Source organism: Chionomys nivalis, chromosome 6 (assembly GCF_950005125.1).
Source record: "Chionomys nivalis chromosome 6, mChiNiv1.1, whole genome shotgun sequence".
Lineage (NCBI taxonomy): Eukaryota > Metazoa > Chordata > Mammalia > Rodentia > Cricetidae > Chionomys > Chionomys nivalis.
Window position 1 is genome coordinate 50,569,700 of NC_080091.1, and position 17,809 is coordinate 50,587,508.

Genomic DNA, 17,809 nt, shown 5'->3' on the forward strand with positions numbered 1-17,809 from the left:
AATGTTTTCAACAAAATCATAAAAGAAAATTTTTCTAACCTAAACAAAGAAGTTTATCACGGTACAAGAGGCACACAATACACCAAATAGGCTGGACTAGAAAACAAAGTCCCCTTGGCACATAATAAATATAACGCTAAGTGTACAAAACAAAGAAAGAATATTGAAAGCTCCAACGGAAAAAGACCAAAAAACATATGAAGGCAGAATTACACCCGACTTCTCAATGGAGACTCTAAAAGTCAGAATGGCCTACTCAGATATGCTACAGACTCTAACAGATCACAGATGCCATAAGAAAACACTACACCCAGTTAAACTTTTACTCACAATAGACTAAGAAAATAGTCCATGATAAAATAAAATTTAAGCAATATCTATCTACAAATCCAGTCAAGCAAGAGGCACTAGAAGGAAAACTCCAACCTAAAGACATTAACCACATGGAATAATAAATAATCCTAAATCAGCAAATAAAAAGAGGGGAAACAACACTCACCACCACCACCATATAACAGGAATCAACAAATACTGCTCACTGGTATCTCTAAACATTAATGGTCTCAATCTCCCATAAAGACACAGACTAACAGAATAGATTTGAAAGCAGAATCTATTCTTCTGTTGCATCTTCTGTAGTATCCAGCAAATACCTTAACATCAAGGAAAAACATCACCTCTGGGTAAAAGAATGGAAAAGATATTCCAGGCAAATTTACCTAAAAAGTAAGCAGGTGTGGCTATTTTAATTTCTGAGAAAATAGACTTAAACCAAAACTAATTATTAGAGACAGGAATGAACATGATACTCATCAAAGGAAAAATCCATGAGAGGACACTGAGATTTGTAAAATCTAGGAACCAAACACAAGGGCATCAAAATTCATAAAAGAAATAATACTACAGCTTAAATCTCCCACACACTGATAATGGGAGACTTAAATATTCCACTCTGGCCAATATACAGATCATTCAGACAAAAACTAAACAGAGACAAGATCAAACAGATTCAGTGTGGTTCAGCCATGGTTTCATCCAGCAACTAAAGGGAGCAGATGCAGAGACCCACAGCCAACCATTAGGTGGAACCTGGAAAACCTCACAGAAGAGGGAGAGGAAGGATTGTAGGAGTCAGAGGGGTTGAGGACACCACGAGAACATGGCTCACAGAATCAACTAGGCAGGGCACGTAGGGGCTCACAGAGAATGAATTGGTCTGAGCTAACTAAGTTTACTGCATACATGTTATGGTTGTGAGTTTGGTGTTCTTGGACTCAAACAATATGTACTGGAGGGGGGTGTGTCTCTGACTCTTTAGCCTGCTCTTGGGACCATTATCTTCCTACTGGGTTGCATCATCCAGCCTTGATATGAGGATTTGTGCTTAGTCTTATTGTAACTTGTTAGGTTGTTACGATACCATTGAGATCTGCCCATTTCTGAAGGGAAATGGAGGAGGAGTGGATCTGGGGAGAGGGGAGGTTTGGGGAGCTGACAGAAATGGAGGGAAAACTGCAGTTGGGATATAATATATGAAAGAAGAATAAACTTTAGAAAATTAAAAAGTAAATTAAACAGAGAAATGCTGGTGCCAACTAACATAAACCAAATGGACCTAACAGATACTTAGAGAAGATTTTACTCAAACACAAAATAATATACATTCTTCCCCAGCAGTTCATGGAATTTTCTCCAAAATTGACCACATACTTAGACACAAACCAAATTTCAAGAGATAAAAGAAAACTGAAATAACACCCTGTATCCTGTCTGACCACCATGGACTAAAGCTTGATATTAACAACAGCAGAAAGCTTATAAACTCATGAAAACTGAACAATTCTCTACTGAAAGAAAATTGGGTGAAGACATAAAGACTGTCTAGAATTGAATGAAAATGAACACGAAAGAACACCCAAACTTATGGAACACAATGAAGGCTGTTCCAAGAGACAAATTCATAGCACTGTATGCCCACATAAAAAACTGCAGAGATCTCATACTCAGCAGTTTAAACAGCACACCTGAGAGCTCTAAAACAAAAAATTAACAAAATTCAAAAGGGGTAGATGACAAGAAATAATCAAACTGAGGGCCAAAATCAATAAAATAGAAACAAGAGAAACATACAAAGAATCTATGAAACTAAGAGTTGGTTCTTTGAAAATGATCAATAAGATCAATAAACCCTTATTCAAATTAACTAAAATGCAGCAAGAAAAGATCCAAATTAATACAATTAGAAATTAATATAACTACATAACAAATATAAATGAATATAACAGACAATGAGGAAATCCAGAGAATCATAAGAACATACTTAAAAATCCTATACTCCAACAAATTGGAAAATTTAAATGAAATGGATAATTTTCTCAATACATGTTACTTATCAAAATTAAATTAAGATGAGCTAAAGCAGTTTAAACAGACCTATAACCCCAAGTATAATAGAAGCAGTCATTAAAAATTCTCCCAACAAAAACAAGCTCAGGACCAGATGGTTTAAGTGCAGACTTCTATAACACTTTCATAGAAGAATTGATGCCTATACTCCTTAAATTATTCTACAAAACTGAAACAGAAGGAACACTGCCTAATTCTTTCTAAGACCACAGTTAGTCTAATACTCAAACCACATACAGACCTAACCAAAAAATGAGAGAATTACAGACCAATTTCTTTTATAAACATAGATACAAAAATGCTCAATAAAAATACTTGCAAACAAAAAAAAAATAAAAAAAAATACTTGCAAACCTAATCCAAGAACACATCCAAAGGATCATGCACCATGATAAGTAGGCTTCATCCTAGAGATGCAGGAATATTTGAATATACATAAATAATCAAAAAATGTATATAACCCACTATATAAACAAACTGAATGACAAAAATCACATGATCATCTCATTAGATGAAGAAAAGGCCTTTAACAAAATCCAACACCCCTTCATGATAAAAGCCCTGGAGAAATTAGGGACACAAGGGACATACCTAACCATAATAAAGGCAATCTATAGCAAGTTTAAAGACAGTATCAAATTACATGAACAGAAACTCAAAGCAATTCCATTAAAATCAGGAATAAGACAAGGCTGTCCACTCTCTCCATACCTATTCAATATAGTATTTGAAGTCTTAGGTAGAGTAATAAAGAAAACTGAAGGTCAAGAAGAAACAAACTAGAAAGGAAGAAATCAAAATATACTTATTTGCAAATGATATAATATTATATACATAAATGGCCCTAAAAATTCTACTAGGGTACTTCTCCAGCTGATAAACACTTTCAGCAAGGTAGGTGGATACAATATTAACTCACAAAAATCAGTAGTCCTCCTATATATAAATGACAAAGGGACTGAGAAAGAAATCAGGGAAGCAACATATTTAACTATAGCCTCAAATAATATATCTCAGGTTAACTCTATCCAAGCAAGTAAAAAACTTGTATGATAAAAGCTTTAGGATACTGAAGAAATTAAAGAAGATATCAGGAGATGGAAAGATTAATATAATAAAAGATGGCCATCCTACCAAAAGCAGTCTGCAGATTCAATGCGATCCCCATCAACCACAATTCTTCACAAATCTTGAAAGGACAAGTTCAGCTTCATATGGAAACACACACACACATGCATACAAAAAACAAAAACAAACAAACAAACAGAAAACAGCTAAAACAATCCTGAATAAAAAGTTTCAGGAGGTATCACTATCACCAATTCCAAGCTATATAACAGATCCATAGTAATAAAAACAGCATGGTGTTGGCACAACAGACACACTGATCAATGGAATCAAACTGAAATCCAGACATCAATTCACATACATACAGACACCTGACAAAACCAGCAATACACACTGGACAGTATCTTTAACAAATGGTGCTGGTCAAAGTGGATAGTTATACGTAGGAAAATCCAAACAGATCTGTACTTATAACCCTGAACAAAACTCAAGTTCAAATGGATCAAAGACCTCATCATAAAACCAGAAACAATGAACCTGAGAAAAGACAAAGTGGGGAAGTGTCTTGAAATCATTAGCACAGGAAAAGACTTTCTGAATACAATACCAACGGCACAGTCACTAAGATCAACAATAAATGGAACCTCATGAAACTGAGAACCTTCTGCACAGTAAAGAACACTTTGAGATACCATCTTACACCTGTCAGAATGGCTAAAATCAAAAACACCAATGATAACATATGCTGGAGAGGATGTGGAGTAAGGGGAACACTCATTCATTGCTGGTGGGAATGAAAACTTGTGCAACCACTTCGGAAATCAGTGCTGCATTTTCTCAGGAAACTGGGAGTCAACCTACCTCAGGATCCAGCAATTCCACTCTTGGGAGCACTATTTGTAATAGCCAGAACCTGGAAACAACTTAGGTGTCTCTCAATAGAATGGATAAAGAAGGTGTGGTACATATACACTTTAGAGTTCTACTCAGCGGTAAAAAACAATGACATCTTGAATTTTGCATGCAAATGGGTGGAAATAGAAAACACTTTACTGAGTGAGATAACCCAGACTCAAAAAGAGGAATATGGTATGTACTCACTCATAAGTGGATTCTACCCATAAACAAAGGACATTGAGCCTATAGTTTGTGATCCCAGAGAAGCTAAATAAGAAGGTGAACCCAAAGAAAATCATATAGTTATCCTCCCGGATATTGGAAGTAGACAAGATCGCTGGGCCAAAGTTGGGAGCATAGGGGTGGGGGTGGGTTGGGGGAAGGGGAGATGGGGAGAGAGAAGGGAAAAGGGGAGGATTGGGGAGAGCTTGGGGGAATGGGATAATTGAGATGGAGGACGGGTGGATATGGGAGCAGGGAAGAAGATATCTTAACTAAGGGAGCCAGTCTAGGGTTGACAAGAGTCTTGGCTCTAGAGGGGTTCCCAGGTGTCCAAGGGGATTTCCCCAACTAGGCCCGTGGGCAGCAGAGGAGAGGGCGCCTGAATTGGCTTTATCCCATAGCCACACTGTATCTTACATTATCACCATAGAACCTTCATCTGGCGAGGGATAGAGATAAGAGACAGAGACCCACATTGGAGCACTGGACTGAGCTCCCAAAGCCCAGATGAAGAGCAGAAGGAGGGAGAACATGAGCAAGGAAGTCAGGACCGCGAGGGGTGCGTCCACCCACGGAGACAGTGGGACTGATCTAATGGGAGCTGACCAAGGCCAGCTGGACTGGGTCTGATTACACCGGACTCTCTGAATGTGGTTGACAATGAGGGCAGACTGAGAAGCCAATGATAATGGCACTGGATTTTGATTCTACTGCATGTACTGGCTTTTTGGGAGCTTAATCTGTTTGAATGCACATCTTCCTAGACCTGGATGGGGGGGGGGGGGGCTTGGAATTCCCACAAGGCAGGGCACCCTGACTTCTCTTAGGACTGGAGAGCGAGGGAAGGGGGAATGGGAGGGAAATGGGAGGATGGGAGGAGGTGGAAATTTTAAATAAATAAATAAAAATTAAAAACACTGTCATTCAGATAAAGCAGCAGCCTACAGAAAGAAAAAAATCATTTTTATCAACCATATATCAGATAGAGGCCTAATATTCAAAATATACAAAGAACTCAAAAAAAACTAGGTATCAAGGAAACAACCCAATTAAAAAACGTGGTACAAGTCTAAACAGATTATTTTTTTACTTTTATTGAGTTTTTTTGTGGATTTCACATCATTGTATTCTGATCTCACTTATCACCCCTTCTCTTCCCATCTGCCCTCTGCTCTTGCAACCCACCCCTCCCTAAATCATAACCAAATTTAAAGAAAAATCAAACCAAAACAAAAGAAAAAAGGAAGACCTTAGTTGTGGAAACCATAGCATGGCCGTTGAGATACACATTTTACCCTTTAGTTTATTGATCTTGACTTGCAAGCATTCATTGCCTCAAGTTATTGGTCTGGCTCAATGCCTCTTATTTTAAACAGAGAATTCTTGATAGAGGACACTCAAATGGCTGAGGAACACTTAAAGAAAAGTTTAACATCCACAGCCATCAAGGAAATGCAATCACAATTCCTTTGAGATTCCTTCTTACACCTGTCAGAATGATTAAGATCAATAAAACAAGTGATGTTAATGTTGGCGAGGATGTGAGTTCAGCAAGGAGAACACTTCTCTCCTTTCCTGGTGGGAATGCAAACTTGTACAGCCACTCTGGAAATCAGTGTGGTAGTTCCTTAGGAAGATGGAAATTGATCTGCTTCAGGATTCAGCTATACCACTCCTGGGCATGTACCAAAAGGATGCTTCATCCTACCAAAGGTACTTGCTCAACTATGTTTGGTCACTGCTGTTCTATTCATAACAGCCAGAAACTGGAAATAACCTAGATATCCCAAAAATGAATACTCGCCTTTGAAAACAATGAGATCATGATATTTTTAGGTAAATGGGTAGAACTAGAAAAATTATTATTCCGAGGGAGGTATTCCAGACCTAGAAAAATAAATATGGTATGCATTCACTTATATGTGGACATTAGCTATTAAATCAATAATAACCTGTAGGACCACAGAGGTTAGGTATATGATAAATGACGGGGGAGAGGGGTGTTGAACAGAATGATCTGATTAGGAAAGGAAAATAGAAAAGACAGTTATGGATGGATGGGAAGGAGATGGAACAGGAGGATCAAGTGGGAGTAGAGGCAAAGGAGAAACTATGGGGAGAGACAGCTAAAATTAAGGGCCATCTGAGGAGCAGTATGGAAACATAATACAGTGGAAGCCTCCTAAAATATATACAAAAAGAAGGTCATCTAAAGGAAATCACCAAATAACTGGAGCACTCCAACTAGTCATCTTTTGTTACCAAATGAAGCTTCAAGATCTGGGGTTGTATTACATCTATGAGTTGTTGACCAAAGTGGTATCATGGGAATCTCCAAACAACCCAGGCTGTTATTAAGACTACAGGTTGATTACCATAAACTACCCACATGGCCCTATTGCCGAAGACAACACCTATATAACTCCTTGAACATGGAGAAGTCAAGATAGTGCCTACATAGAGCCTTCACCCATTCATGCTATATCTTGGTACAGAAAAGTACTCTGCACTACCAAAAGTGAAACATAAAACACAAACCCAGTTACAAACACTCTTATCTACAATGGTATCCTGCCTTCAACCTTGGAACACTCAGCCCTAAATGGGATGCATCTGTCAAATGCTCTCATCAGGGTACAGGGAACCCTGCAGAAGGGGAGGAAGAAGAACATTAAGTGTCATAGGGGATGGAGGACACTCAAGAAAACAAGGCCCCCCAAATGAGCATGATTAGAGCTCCTATGAGTTCACAGAGATCACAGCAGTGTTCACAGCACCTGCATGGGTCTGCACCAGTTCCTTTGTTTACATATTATGGCTTCCAGTTCACTGTTTTTATGGGATTCCTGAGTGTGGAAACAAGTGGTTCTGGCACTTGTGCCTTCTCTTGGGCTCTTTTCTTCTGTTGGTTTTGTCCAATTCGGTGTGTTTTAGTTTTATATCACATTTTATTATTATCTTTTAGAAGTCTGTTTTCTAATGAGAGACCGAAAGGGAGCACATCTGGACGGGAGGGGAAGTGGGAAGGAATTGGAAGAAGTACAGGGAGGGGAAACTGTACGGATACATTATGTGCGGGGGAAAATCTACTTTAAAGAAAAAGTATATTCCTATTAAACTGAAACACTTTTTTTCTATTATTAGTCACTTCCAAAATCATTACTGCCAATATGACCAAGGACTTTCCTCCCTTGATGAATGGCAATGAAAGGCTCTACACTTTTCAGAACCTATGCTAGCAAAGAGGTAAATTTAGTTTTTAAATGTATCATCACAAATACAAATAACTTCCCCAAACTCAACAGAAACAAACAAAAAACCTGTTTCCTGATTTCTAGTCAATGTTTGTTTTTGAACCTTTATCTAAACATTGTCTCAGAGAAGCTCTGAATCTATACCAGAAGAAATGCCCTGACAAAGAGACAGTAAGTTCAGTGCATAAATTTCCTGTGCTCCTTTCTCAATATTTACAAGGTTTTCACCAAGCCAAAAAAAAAAAAAAAAAAAAAAAAAAAAAAAAAAAAAAAAACCTATATAAAAAATAAAGTGAAAAGTAAATAAAAAGCCGGGCGGTGGTGGCGTACGCCTTTAATCCCAGCACTCGGGAGGCAGAGGCAGGCGGATCTCTGGGAGTTGGAGGCCAGCCTGGTCTAAAAGAGCTAGTTCCGGGACGGGCACCAAAGCTACAGAGAAACCCTGTCTCGAAAAACCAAAAAAAAAAAAAAAAAAAAAAAAAAAAAGGTAAATAAAAACCAAAATACACTTGACAAAACTCACTTAATTGGTCCCTTAAAATCTATGATTCCTTGGGTTGACAAGCAAGTGTGGTCTAACAGACTCTCCAGGAAACAGTGAGGAAAACTGGACAATGGCTAGCAGAAAGGTAAGTGACACTCAAATGTCTCTAGCTTCAACAGCATAGTAAAACAAGGAACTTTACAAAGTAGGAGAGAAAGTCTTTTAAAAGTCCATTCTGGCAGGATTGTCTTAGTTTGGGAGCTCCTGGCTGGCAGGGAAAGGAATGCCAATAGCAGATGGCCAGCTTCAAGGTATTAAGGCAGAGGGACTTAGAAAACCTGAAATATACTTACACTAACGAAACTATTAAGAAGCAGAAAAGAAGGGAGAATCAGACAAGGGATGCACACTGGCACTGGCAGAGACTGGAGATGGCAGGAACACCTCTCTTCTTGGCACTCAGCACCTACCTGGAGAAGCCATGCGAGACCATGTTAAAAAAACTTCCATGATCTATACTCCCAGCAAGCTCAGCAAAGTGTCAGAGACTATACACCGAAACCTGGTCAGCAGAACTTTTGACTACAGGGAAGAAACTGAATCAGAATCACACAGTAACCATTAGTCATAGAGGCAGAAATTTAGGTTTTTAGATAAATACACTTAAAGTTCCAAAGACCTAGACTCAACCTTGCAAAATGCTGCTCCGGGGCAAAGCCAGCATTCCCAATCATATTCCTGAAGGACTGCCCACAGGTGTTACCAGCATCTATGACTGTGCTTATGAAGAAAAGCCCACTTACTGGACTCGCATCAGTAGCCCGATTTCCCAAAGCACAGTCTGGAGGTGAGAAGAGCACCTGAAAGGTCCTTAGTAGGTATAACCAGCATCTGAGAAAAAGAAGGCCCAGGAATATGGCAAGCATCTGGGAACCCAGGATGGAATGCTAAGGGGCTCAACACTAGGCAAAACAAGCCAAACTGCATTCATAATTTGTACCCCATTTAGTCCTCTGCTCTCCACGGTCCCGTACTTTATTTAACATCCAATGTTAATTTAGCAGGACAGATTTGTTCTGCGATGTCTCTAGCCCAACAAATATGACTGACTAACCCTTAGTGTTGTCTGAATGAATGGCCCTCATAGACTCATTATTGGAGGTGTGGCCTTGTTGCAGCAGGTGTGGTTTTATTGGAGAAAGTGTGTCACTGGGGGTAGGCTTTGAGGTTCCAGAGGCTCAAGCAAGGCCTGGTGTCACTTTGCTGCTTGCTGATCCAGATGTAGAACTCACAGCTCCTTCTCCAGCATCATGTCTGCCTGTGTACTGCCATGTTCTGCCATGATGACATTGGACTAAACCTCTGAAACTGTAAGCTAGCTCCAGTTAAATGTTTTTCTTTATAAGAGTTGCTGTGGTCATAGTATCACTTCAAAGCAATAGAAATCATAAGACACTTAGGGCAAACTATTTGAAAGAGAAAGACTTAAATAAATAGAATTTGAGATAAAAAATAATCTGAACTAGTATCAATAAAACTGAGAAAATAACTAGGGAATACCTTAAAATATATTTTGCTAAACTGGAAAATATAAAAGAAACAAATACATTTCTAGATACATATAACCTATCAAAATTAAATCAAGATAAATAATTTAAACAGACCTATGGTAAACAAAGGTATTGAAGCAGTAAAAACAAAAACAAATCCCCTTCTAAAAAGTCTAGATCCACAGATTGCAAAATTCTACAGCAACTTTAAAGAACTACCACCAAATGGTTTACAGACTATTCTACATGATAGAAAAGGAAAGAACACTATCAAGCCCTTCTTATGAAGTCAGTAATACCAATTTCAAAACCAGATAAAAACAACAAAAAAGAAAATTAGACAAAAAATCTTGCTGATAAACTGACACAAAATTACTCGACACAGTATTTATAAAATCAAATCCAGAACACATACATAATCATTAACCATGATCAAGCTGACTTCATCCAAGAAATGCATATTTATCTATAAATGCGGTATGACTTTCCCCAAGTACATGGTGATGGACCCTGACAGGTCTAGTGGATGGTGTGGGGTCAGCTGAAGACTCTCTCTTGATGAGACTGAAAACCCACAGCTTTGGCCACTGTGTAAGTCTTACAGCTGCTAGAAAGTGTGACTTCAGTGAAACCTGCAGGATTCTGGCCCTTACACCAGAGAAAGATGAGTAGCAACAAAAAGCAGCAATTAGCAGTGTTTTAATCCTCTTTTCCCATCTGTACAGCTCCAATATTGTCAATGGAATCTGCCATTACAACTCCTTGCTAGTCTATGCATCAGCCCATCAACCTCAAGAAGTAGAACACCTCAATGGTTACAGCTCTAACACACTCAACAGGATGAGATCCTTTTGGTGCAGTGTATACTTACATTATACTAGCATTACAAGTTTTAGCCACCTGTTGGGCATTAAACTATATCCTGGTTTGAATAGACTGAATGTTCCATCCCCATAACTGATGCACTCATCACTGGCCATTTAGTTAATATAGTCAACAAAAACACATTCCATGAAGTAACCCATTTCAATGCAATAGGCTGAGGAGGTCCCAGGAATTTGTAAGAACCCTGAAACTAGGTTCAGCTTTTGTTTCCCCATCCTTAACAAGATGTAGAAGCTCCAGGGCAGCCTTGTACACACTTGGTCCAGTGGGCAGACCTTGTGTTCTCCAAAATGAGAGAGGCCTATGCTATTGCTGCTGACTGCATGCAGCTTTGGAGACCTCTTCTAGAGTGAAATGGACAAGGACAGGAGAATGTCCTGTTCATGGTTGAGCATAAGCTCATTTACCATTCTGACTGCAGCAGAACTATGTGACTATGGCACGGTCCCTCTTGACCACTGAAGTTCGCAATCCCCTCTGCAGCACATGTTGCACCACTATTGTGAGCATAAGGGACAGGATGAGAGCATAAATCTAGCATATCTGCAAGGGCAACCAGCTTCACTTTATCACTGGGAGGAGAGTCTTCTTGTCCTAGGCCCACCTTGATGACATCACCTTCTCTCTAGACAAGGCTGTCTTCCGCCTCCTGAACCCCTTCACTGCTTTTGTAACCTCACAAATTCTCTGACCTGTCCTTCTGATAGCACCTACTCTACACAACCTTTCTGACACTGGACAACACCAAGTCTCCAGCATCCTGAGACAGGACTCCATTGCCCCAACTAAGGTGACAGTAATTTGAGGTTCATTCCTTTAGATACTAAACCAATACCTTTTCAGAAATGACATATTCTTAGCCTCAAATTTACTCAGAAACATCCCCATTCCTAGATTAACTATGCTTAGATTCTGACTAGACAAGGAGACCTTCTGATACCCAATTAGCCAAAAATAATACCAAATTCCTGATTAGCCAAGAAATACCCTGACTGGTTGAAGAACACACTGCTATCAAAGTCCTGTCTGGCCAGGAAGCACTCTAGTCAGCCTGGATTGATCAGAAAATGTCTATGGTTGAATGGCTGTGTCCAGAGTCACTTCCTGTTGTTGCTTCAGGATTTCATAAACAGGGTGGATAGATAGACCTAAACAGTTCATTTACAATCTTGGAATAAACCTGACCAAAGTAGGAAACAGGAGTTCAGTCACTCAGGAATGATAAATGGGACATCATCCAGTTACTCAACAATAATTAATGGGACATCATCAAATTAAAAGAAACAACTGTGTAAAAAGAGAGCCTGCAGAACAGGAGGAGGCCTTTGCAGGTCACCCATCTGATAGGATTAATGTTAGAACAAATAACTCAAAAAAACTAACCAACAATATGTCAAACTACCTAATTAATACAAAGGCTAATTAAATAGACAGATCTCGAAAGATAAAATATAAATAGCTAACAAAAAGTTAAAATGCTCAGCCTCACTAGCCATCAGAGAAATAAGTCAAAACTACAGTGAGATTCCATCTCATACTCGTCAAAATGGCAGTCATTAGCAAGTAATAGGCTAAAAAGATGTCTCCACAGTTAAGAACACTAGCTGCCCTTCAAGAGGACCTGAGTTTGGCTCCTATCATGCATGTCAGGAGGCTCACAACCACCTGTAACTCCAACTCTCCGATGCCTCTGGCCTTTGAGGACATTTGCACTCACATGGACATACTCACATGTAGACACATACACCTATACCTAATTAAAAATAATAAAAATAAATTTCGAACATCAACAAACAAACTGGACTGGCTTGATCTGTGCCAACTTGATACAAGCTAGAGTCATCTAGAGTCAATTGAGGAAGAAGTCTTAGTTGATGAGATCCAGCTGTAAGGCATTTTCTCAATTAGTGATCTATGGGGGAGGGCCCAGATCATGAAAGTGTGGTGCCAGCCCCTGGACTGCTGGTCTTGAGTTCTCTTAAGAAAGCAGGCTGAGCATGTGGTGCAAGCCAGTAAGCAGCACTCCTCCAATGGCCTCTGCATTATCTCCTGCTTCTGGGATCCTGCCCTGTTTCAGTTCCTGTCCTGGCTTCCTTCATTAATGAACAACAATGCTGAAGCATAAGCTAAATAAACCCATTCTCCCCAACTTGCTTTTTGGTTATGATGTTTCATTACAGCAATAGAAACCATATCTAAGACACAAACAAGAAAAAAAATCAATTCTTAGACACTGCTAGTGGATGCAAACTAATCCAAACATCATGAAAGTCAATATGGCCGTTTCTCAAAATAAAATTCACTCTACCGTATGACTCAGAATCATTCTCAGATATTTAGCAGAAAAAAATTACCAAGAACAAAAACCATCAACATATCGTAGATATACTTGTAGCACTATGCACAATAGCTTGAGCCATAGAACCAACCTACATGTTCAATAACAGAGGAAGAATAAAATGTGGTATGTATACACATTAGGATTCTTTTCCACCATAAAGAACAAAATTAAGTCATTTGCAGGAAAAAAAACAGATGAGTTAATCATCTTGAGTAAATTTAGCCAGTCTCTGAAGGACAAAATTGCATGTTTTCTCTCACTTGTGGTTCATAGAATTTATAGATAAAATAATGTATTAAGTAATGTCTGTCTACAGAACCTGGACACAACCTAAATGCCACTTGACCAAAAATTGGATAAGGAAAATGTAGTATGCTGTGGGACAATAGTATAATAGTCTTGTACCCTGTAAAGATTTGTTCTTGTATTTTAATAAAATGCTGATTGGCCAGTAGCCAGGCAGGAAGCATAGGTAGGGCAACCAGAACAGGAGAATTCTGGGAGGAGGAAAGGCAGTCTGCAGTTGTCACCCAAACACAGAGGAAACAAGATGAGAATGCCTCATTGATAAAAAGTACCAAGCCATGTGGCTAACACAGACAAGAATTATGGGTTAATGTAAGTTATAAGAGTTAATAAGAAGCCTGAGTTAATAGGCCAACCAGTTTATAATTAATGTAGATCTCTGTGTTTTTCTTTGAGACTGAACAACTGCGGGACTGGGTGGGACAGAAACCTCTGTCAACAGTGGTACATTTACACAATGGAGTACTACACAGCAGAAAAAATAATGACATCTTAAAATTTGCAAGCAAATGGATGGATCTAGAAAACATCACATTGATTGAGTTAACCCAGACCCAGAAAGATAAATATCATATGTACTCACTCATAAGTGGCTTTTAGACATAAGTCAAAAAATAAAAAATAAAAACCAGCCTAAAATTCACCATCCCAGAGAACCTAGACAACAATGAAGATTCTAAGAGAGGCATACATGGATCTAATGTACATGGGAAGTAGAAAAAGACAAAATCTGAGTAAATTGAAATCATGGGGACCACGGGAGAGGGTAGAAGGGAGGAGAGAGGGTGGGAGGGGAGCAGAGGAAAATGTAGAGCTCAATAAAAAAAAATCAATAAAAAATACTGTCTAGGGAACAAAGGACTAACAGGAGTAAGAGGGGAATGAAGATGGAGGGTAGGTGGCATAGGGGTAGGGAGTGTGCTGAACATACAATACAAATTTGCGTGAAACTTAAAAAGCTAAAATAAAAACTGGAGTAACAGCTTTTTAGCAGACATTTGTTTCACAGAATGTTTATTTAATTCAATTTAAGTATCTTAATTTGATTTGACATTTGTGTAATTTTTAATTTAAATCCAATTTAAGAATAGGTCAGGATATGCAATTTATGAAAGAACTGACACATAAAAATAAATATTACTAAGATTAAGACAAATTTCATTTTCTATTTGAATCCACTGTACCTTTCAAAAAATTATAACACATATATGTAATAAAATATACAAGTATTTGTATTACTTTATTTTAAAAATTGTCAAATTAAAAGTGATCATAAAGTTATGTTTAATATATAATTTTGATAGAACAACTTTGTTAAACAAGGTAGGAGGTTGTAACTTTAATTTTTTTTTAAAAATGTGAATTACCTTCAAATAAACTGAGGTCTCTTCGTAGCCGTGGTCCATAAAGCCCTTCTAAAATACTCTCAAAACCTGTGTTTTCAAAGAGAGAAAAGTTTATTAGCTCCTGGAAAATCTTTACTTTTTAATTATCAAAAACTTTAATTCTATGTCAATCAGCAAATAATTTACCATAGTATAATGTTATTTTCACCCAGTTTAAAAAATTACTAGCTAGTATACTAACTATATAGTGACTGTCAAATTAAGATTGTAAAGTAATTAGAATTTCCAAATGTATATATTAACCAAAGCTAAAGTACTGTCAAGCATAATCTAATATTTTAGACAAGAATGCTGACGAGAATACAGGGAAAGGGTAACAGGCATTCACTGTTGGTTGGATCGCAAAACTATGTAACCACTATGGAAATTAGCATCGAAAAATTTCAAAGCAGGAAAAGCAGATCTACCATATGACCCACCTATAACACTATGTGGCATATGCCTAAAGGACTTCACATCATACTCCACAGATACTAAGCCATGTTCATTATTACTCCACTCACAACAGCAAAGAAATGGAAACAGCCTACATGTCCTATGCTGACAAATAGATAATGGAAATGTGGTATGGATATACTATAGAACACTAGTCAACTGTAAAGTGTTGTAATAAGAGCAGCGGGGCTGTGTCCCCGGCACCCGGCCGCCCGCATGGCTAGCTTATGCCCCGAAATAATTACACGGAAACTGTATTCTTTTAAACACTGCTTGGCCCATTAGCTCCAGTCTCTTATTGGCTAGCTTTTACATATTAATCTAACCCATTTTTAATATTCTGTGTAGCACCATGAGCTGGCTTACCAGGAAAGACCTTAACCTGCGTCTGTCTGAAGTAGGAGAATCATGGCGACTCACTCACTCGGCTTCTTTCTCCCAGCATTCTGTTCTGTTTACTCCACCCACCTAAGGGTTGGCCTATCAAATGGGCCTAGGCAGTTTCTTTATTAATTAACCAATGAAATCAACAGATTAATTCAAGACCCACCTCCATCATATGACCCACCTATAACACTATGTGGCATATGCCTAAAGGACTTCACATCATACTCCACAGATACTAAGCCATGTTCATTGTTACTCCACTCACAACAGTAAGGAAATGGAAACAGCCTACATGTCCTATGCTGACAAATGGATAATGGAAATGTGGTATGGATATACTATAGAACACTAGTCAACTGTAAAGAAAAGTTCAATCATGAATTTTGCAGGTAACTTGATGATGAAGCTAGAACACATTATACTAAATGAGGTGACTCAGACCCAGAAAGACAAACGTTGTATGTTCTCTCTTATTTTGAATCCTAGCTTAAATACTGAGATGTGAATATATAGTCTGGAGAAACCATAATGCTGAAGCCAGTGAAATAAAAATGGGACCAGGTAAAAGGGGCTGGAGGTGGGGAGAGTTACAAAAAGGCCACAGTAGGAAAGAAAGGAAAATGGGAAAAATAGGGAGGGGGAACTTTATGTGGGAAAGGGAGGTGGAAAGGGAAACAATGGACAGAGAAGGGATAAAGATCACCAAAAACAGAGAAGGAAAGATAAAGAACATCAAAGATGACTGAAAAAAAAAACACAAGAAAACACGATTTTACGCTTACTTACAAATAATATGCATGTATGTGTATAAATAAAATATGGAAATAATTTACATAAAGTTATGCTACTCAGGGTGATATTGTTCCCACAAGAGCCATAATAGACTAAAAAACCTTGGTTCCAGCCAGGGGCATCCTCTTTTTGAATTATTGATCGGGGGAGTCCAACAGACTTCCAAGGCTTGTAGTTGCCTCCCAGAACTTGAAGGTAAAGCACTACAGCTGAAGACACCACATACTTCAGACACAGAATTTTCTAGAAATTAAGCTGGAACTGATCTGAATACCTTCTCCCTAAGAATAAACTCTTGAATATCAGAAGGTGGAACACAAACTGCAAAGGGAGAGAACAGTTGGTACTCCCACTCAGATGTAAGGCCTATAAATCTCAACACTGACTGGATCAGCAAGCTATCCAGTGGTGCAATAGTGGCACTTACATCCTGGGACAACAGTTATCTAACTGGACTTAAACCAACTTAACAGGAAGTGATTCATGCCTGGTACTGTAAATCTTGCCAACTTCCAATTGATGAAGGGGTCACAGATGGGGGTAGAACTCTCTACTGATAGTTTCCTAAGCCAAAATAATTTCTAACTGTATTCTAAACACTTGTCTTTATACCCACAAATAACTATGCCATCTTTTACCCTTCACCAAAGAAGCCTCTTTTTGCAAGAGAAGGAGACTATTACAGAGATCCACAATTGGTCAAAATAAAGATAATAAATGATTATAGGGTGCCCAAATCCAATTGATAGATTTCCAGTGCAACACCAACATCTATGGCTCAGGAAAAACTGTGGAAGGGGAGGCAGAAGAATTTTAAGAGCAAGAAGACCAAGACTACGAATGTAAGATAGTGTCTTCTATATATGACAAGGAAGTTGTACCCACAAGCTCTTAATATATGGTTACACAAACAAACTCAGCATAACGACAAATCCAGGTGACAAGAAGAACTACAGATGGTCAATGCTTGATGAGGAACGAGAATCTGATGGCCCCAGGGACCGGCCTCCCACATAAGACTATCCAATCCCTATTGGTCATCCCTGGATAAATGTATGTATGTAAAAACAAAGATGAACTGGCTCAAAGAAATTTCTTTGTATTTCTAGCTTGGCAGGCAATGCTTTCCTATCATGAATGTTACTTAATTTTATCAGATTTATTTTGGTTACTGAACTAATGGTTTTTAAAAACCTCTAACTACAGTAAACATCCCTGACTGATTCTGAATGTCAAATCCTAGGGATACTGAGTATCAGATGACATTTTTACATGCTGGTCAGGTTTCTGACTCTGGTATCTCCTTTGAAATTTCACCAATGAAATTGGCTTATAACTGTTTTCCCTTTAACATTAAGCAATAGGGGAGAAAAGAT

At 38.4% G+C, this 17,809-nt stretch overlaps 1 protein-coding gene across 6 annotated transcripts in view; it reads right to left on the reverse strand.

The window, feature by feature from the left end:
• Positions 1 to 17,809, reverse strand: part of Lcorl (ligand dependent nuclear receptor corepressor like) — a 151,468-nt gene that overhangs the window by 77,706 nt on the left and 55,953 nt on the right. For all 6 annotated transcript variants that reach the window (XM_057773244.1, XM_057773243.1, XM_057773240.1 and 3 more), the window contains exon 2: positions 14,781 to 14,846. In XM_057773244.1, coding sequence (XP_057629227.1) covers positions 14,781 to 14,846 — 66 coding nt within the window. The remainder of the gene's footprint in view (positions 1 to 14,780; positions 14,847 to 17,809) is intronic.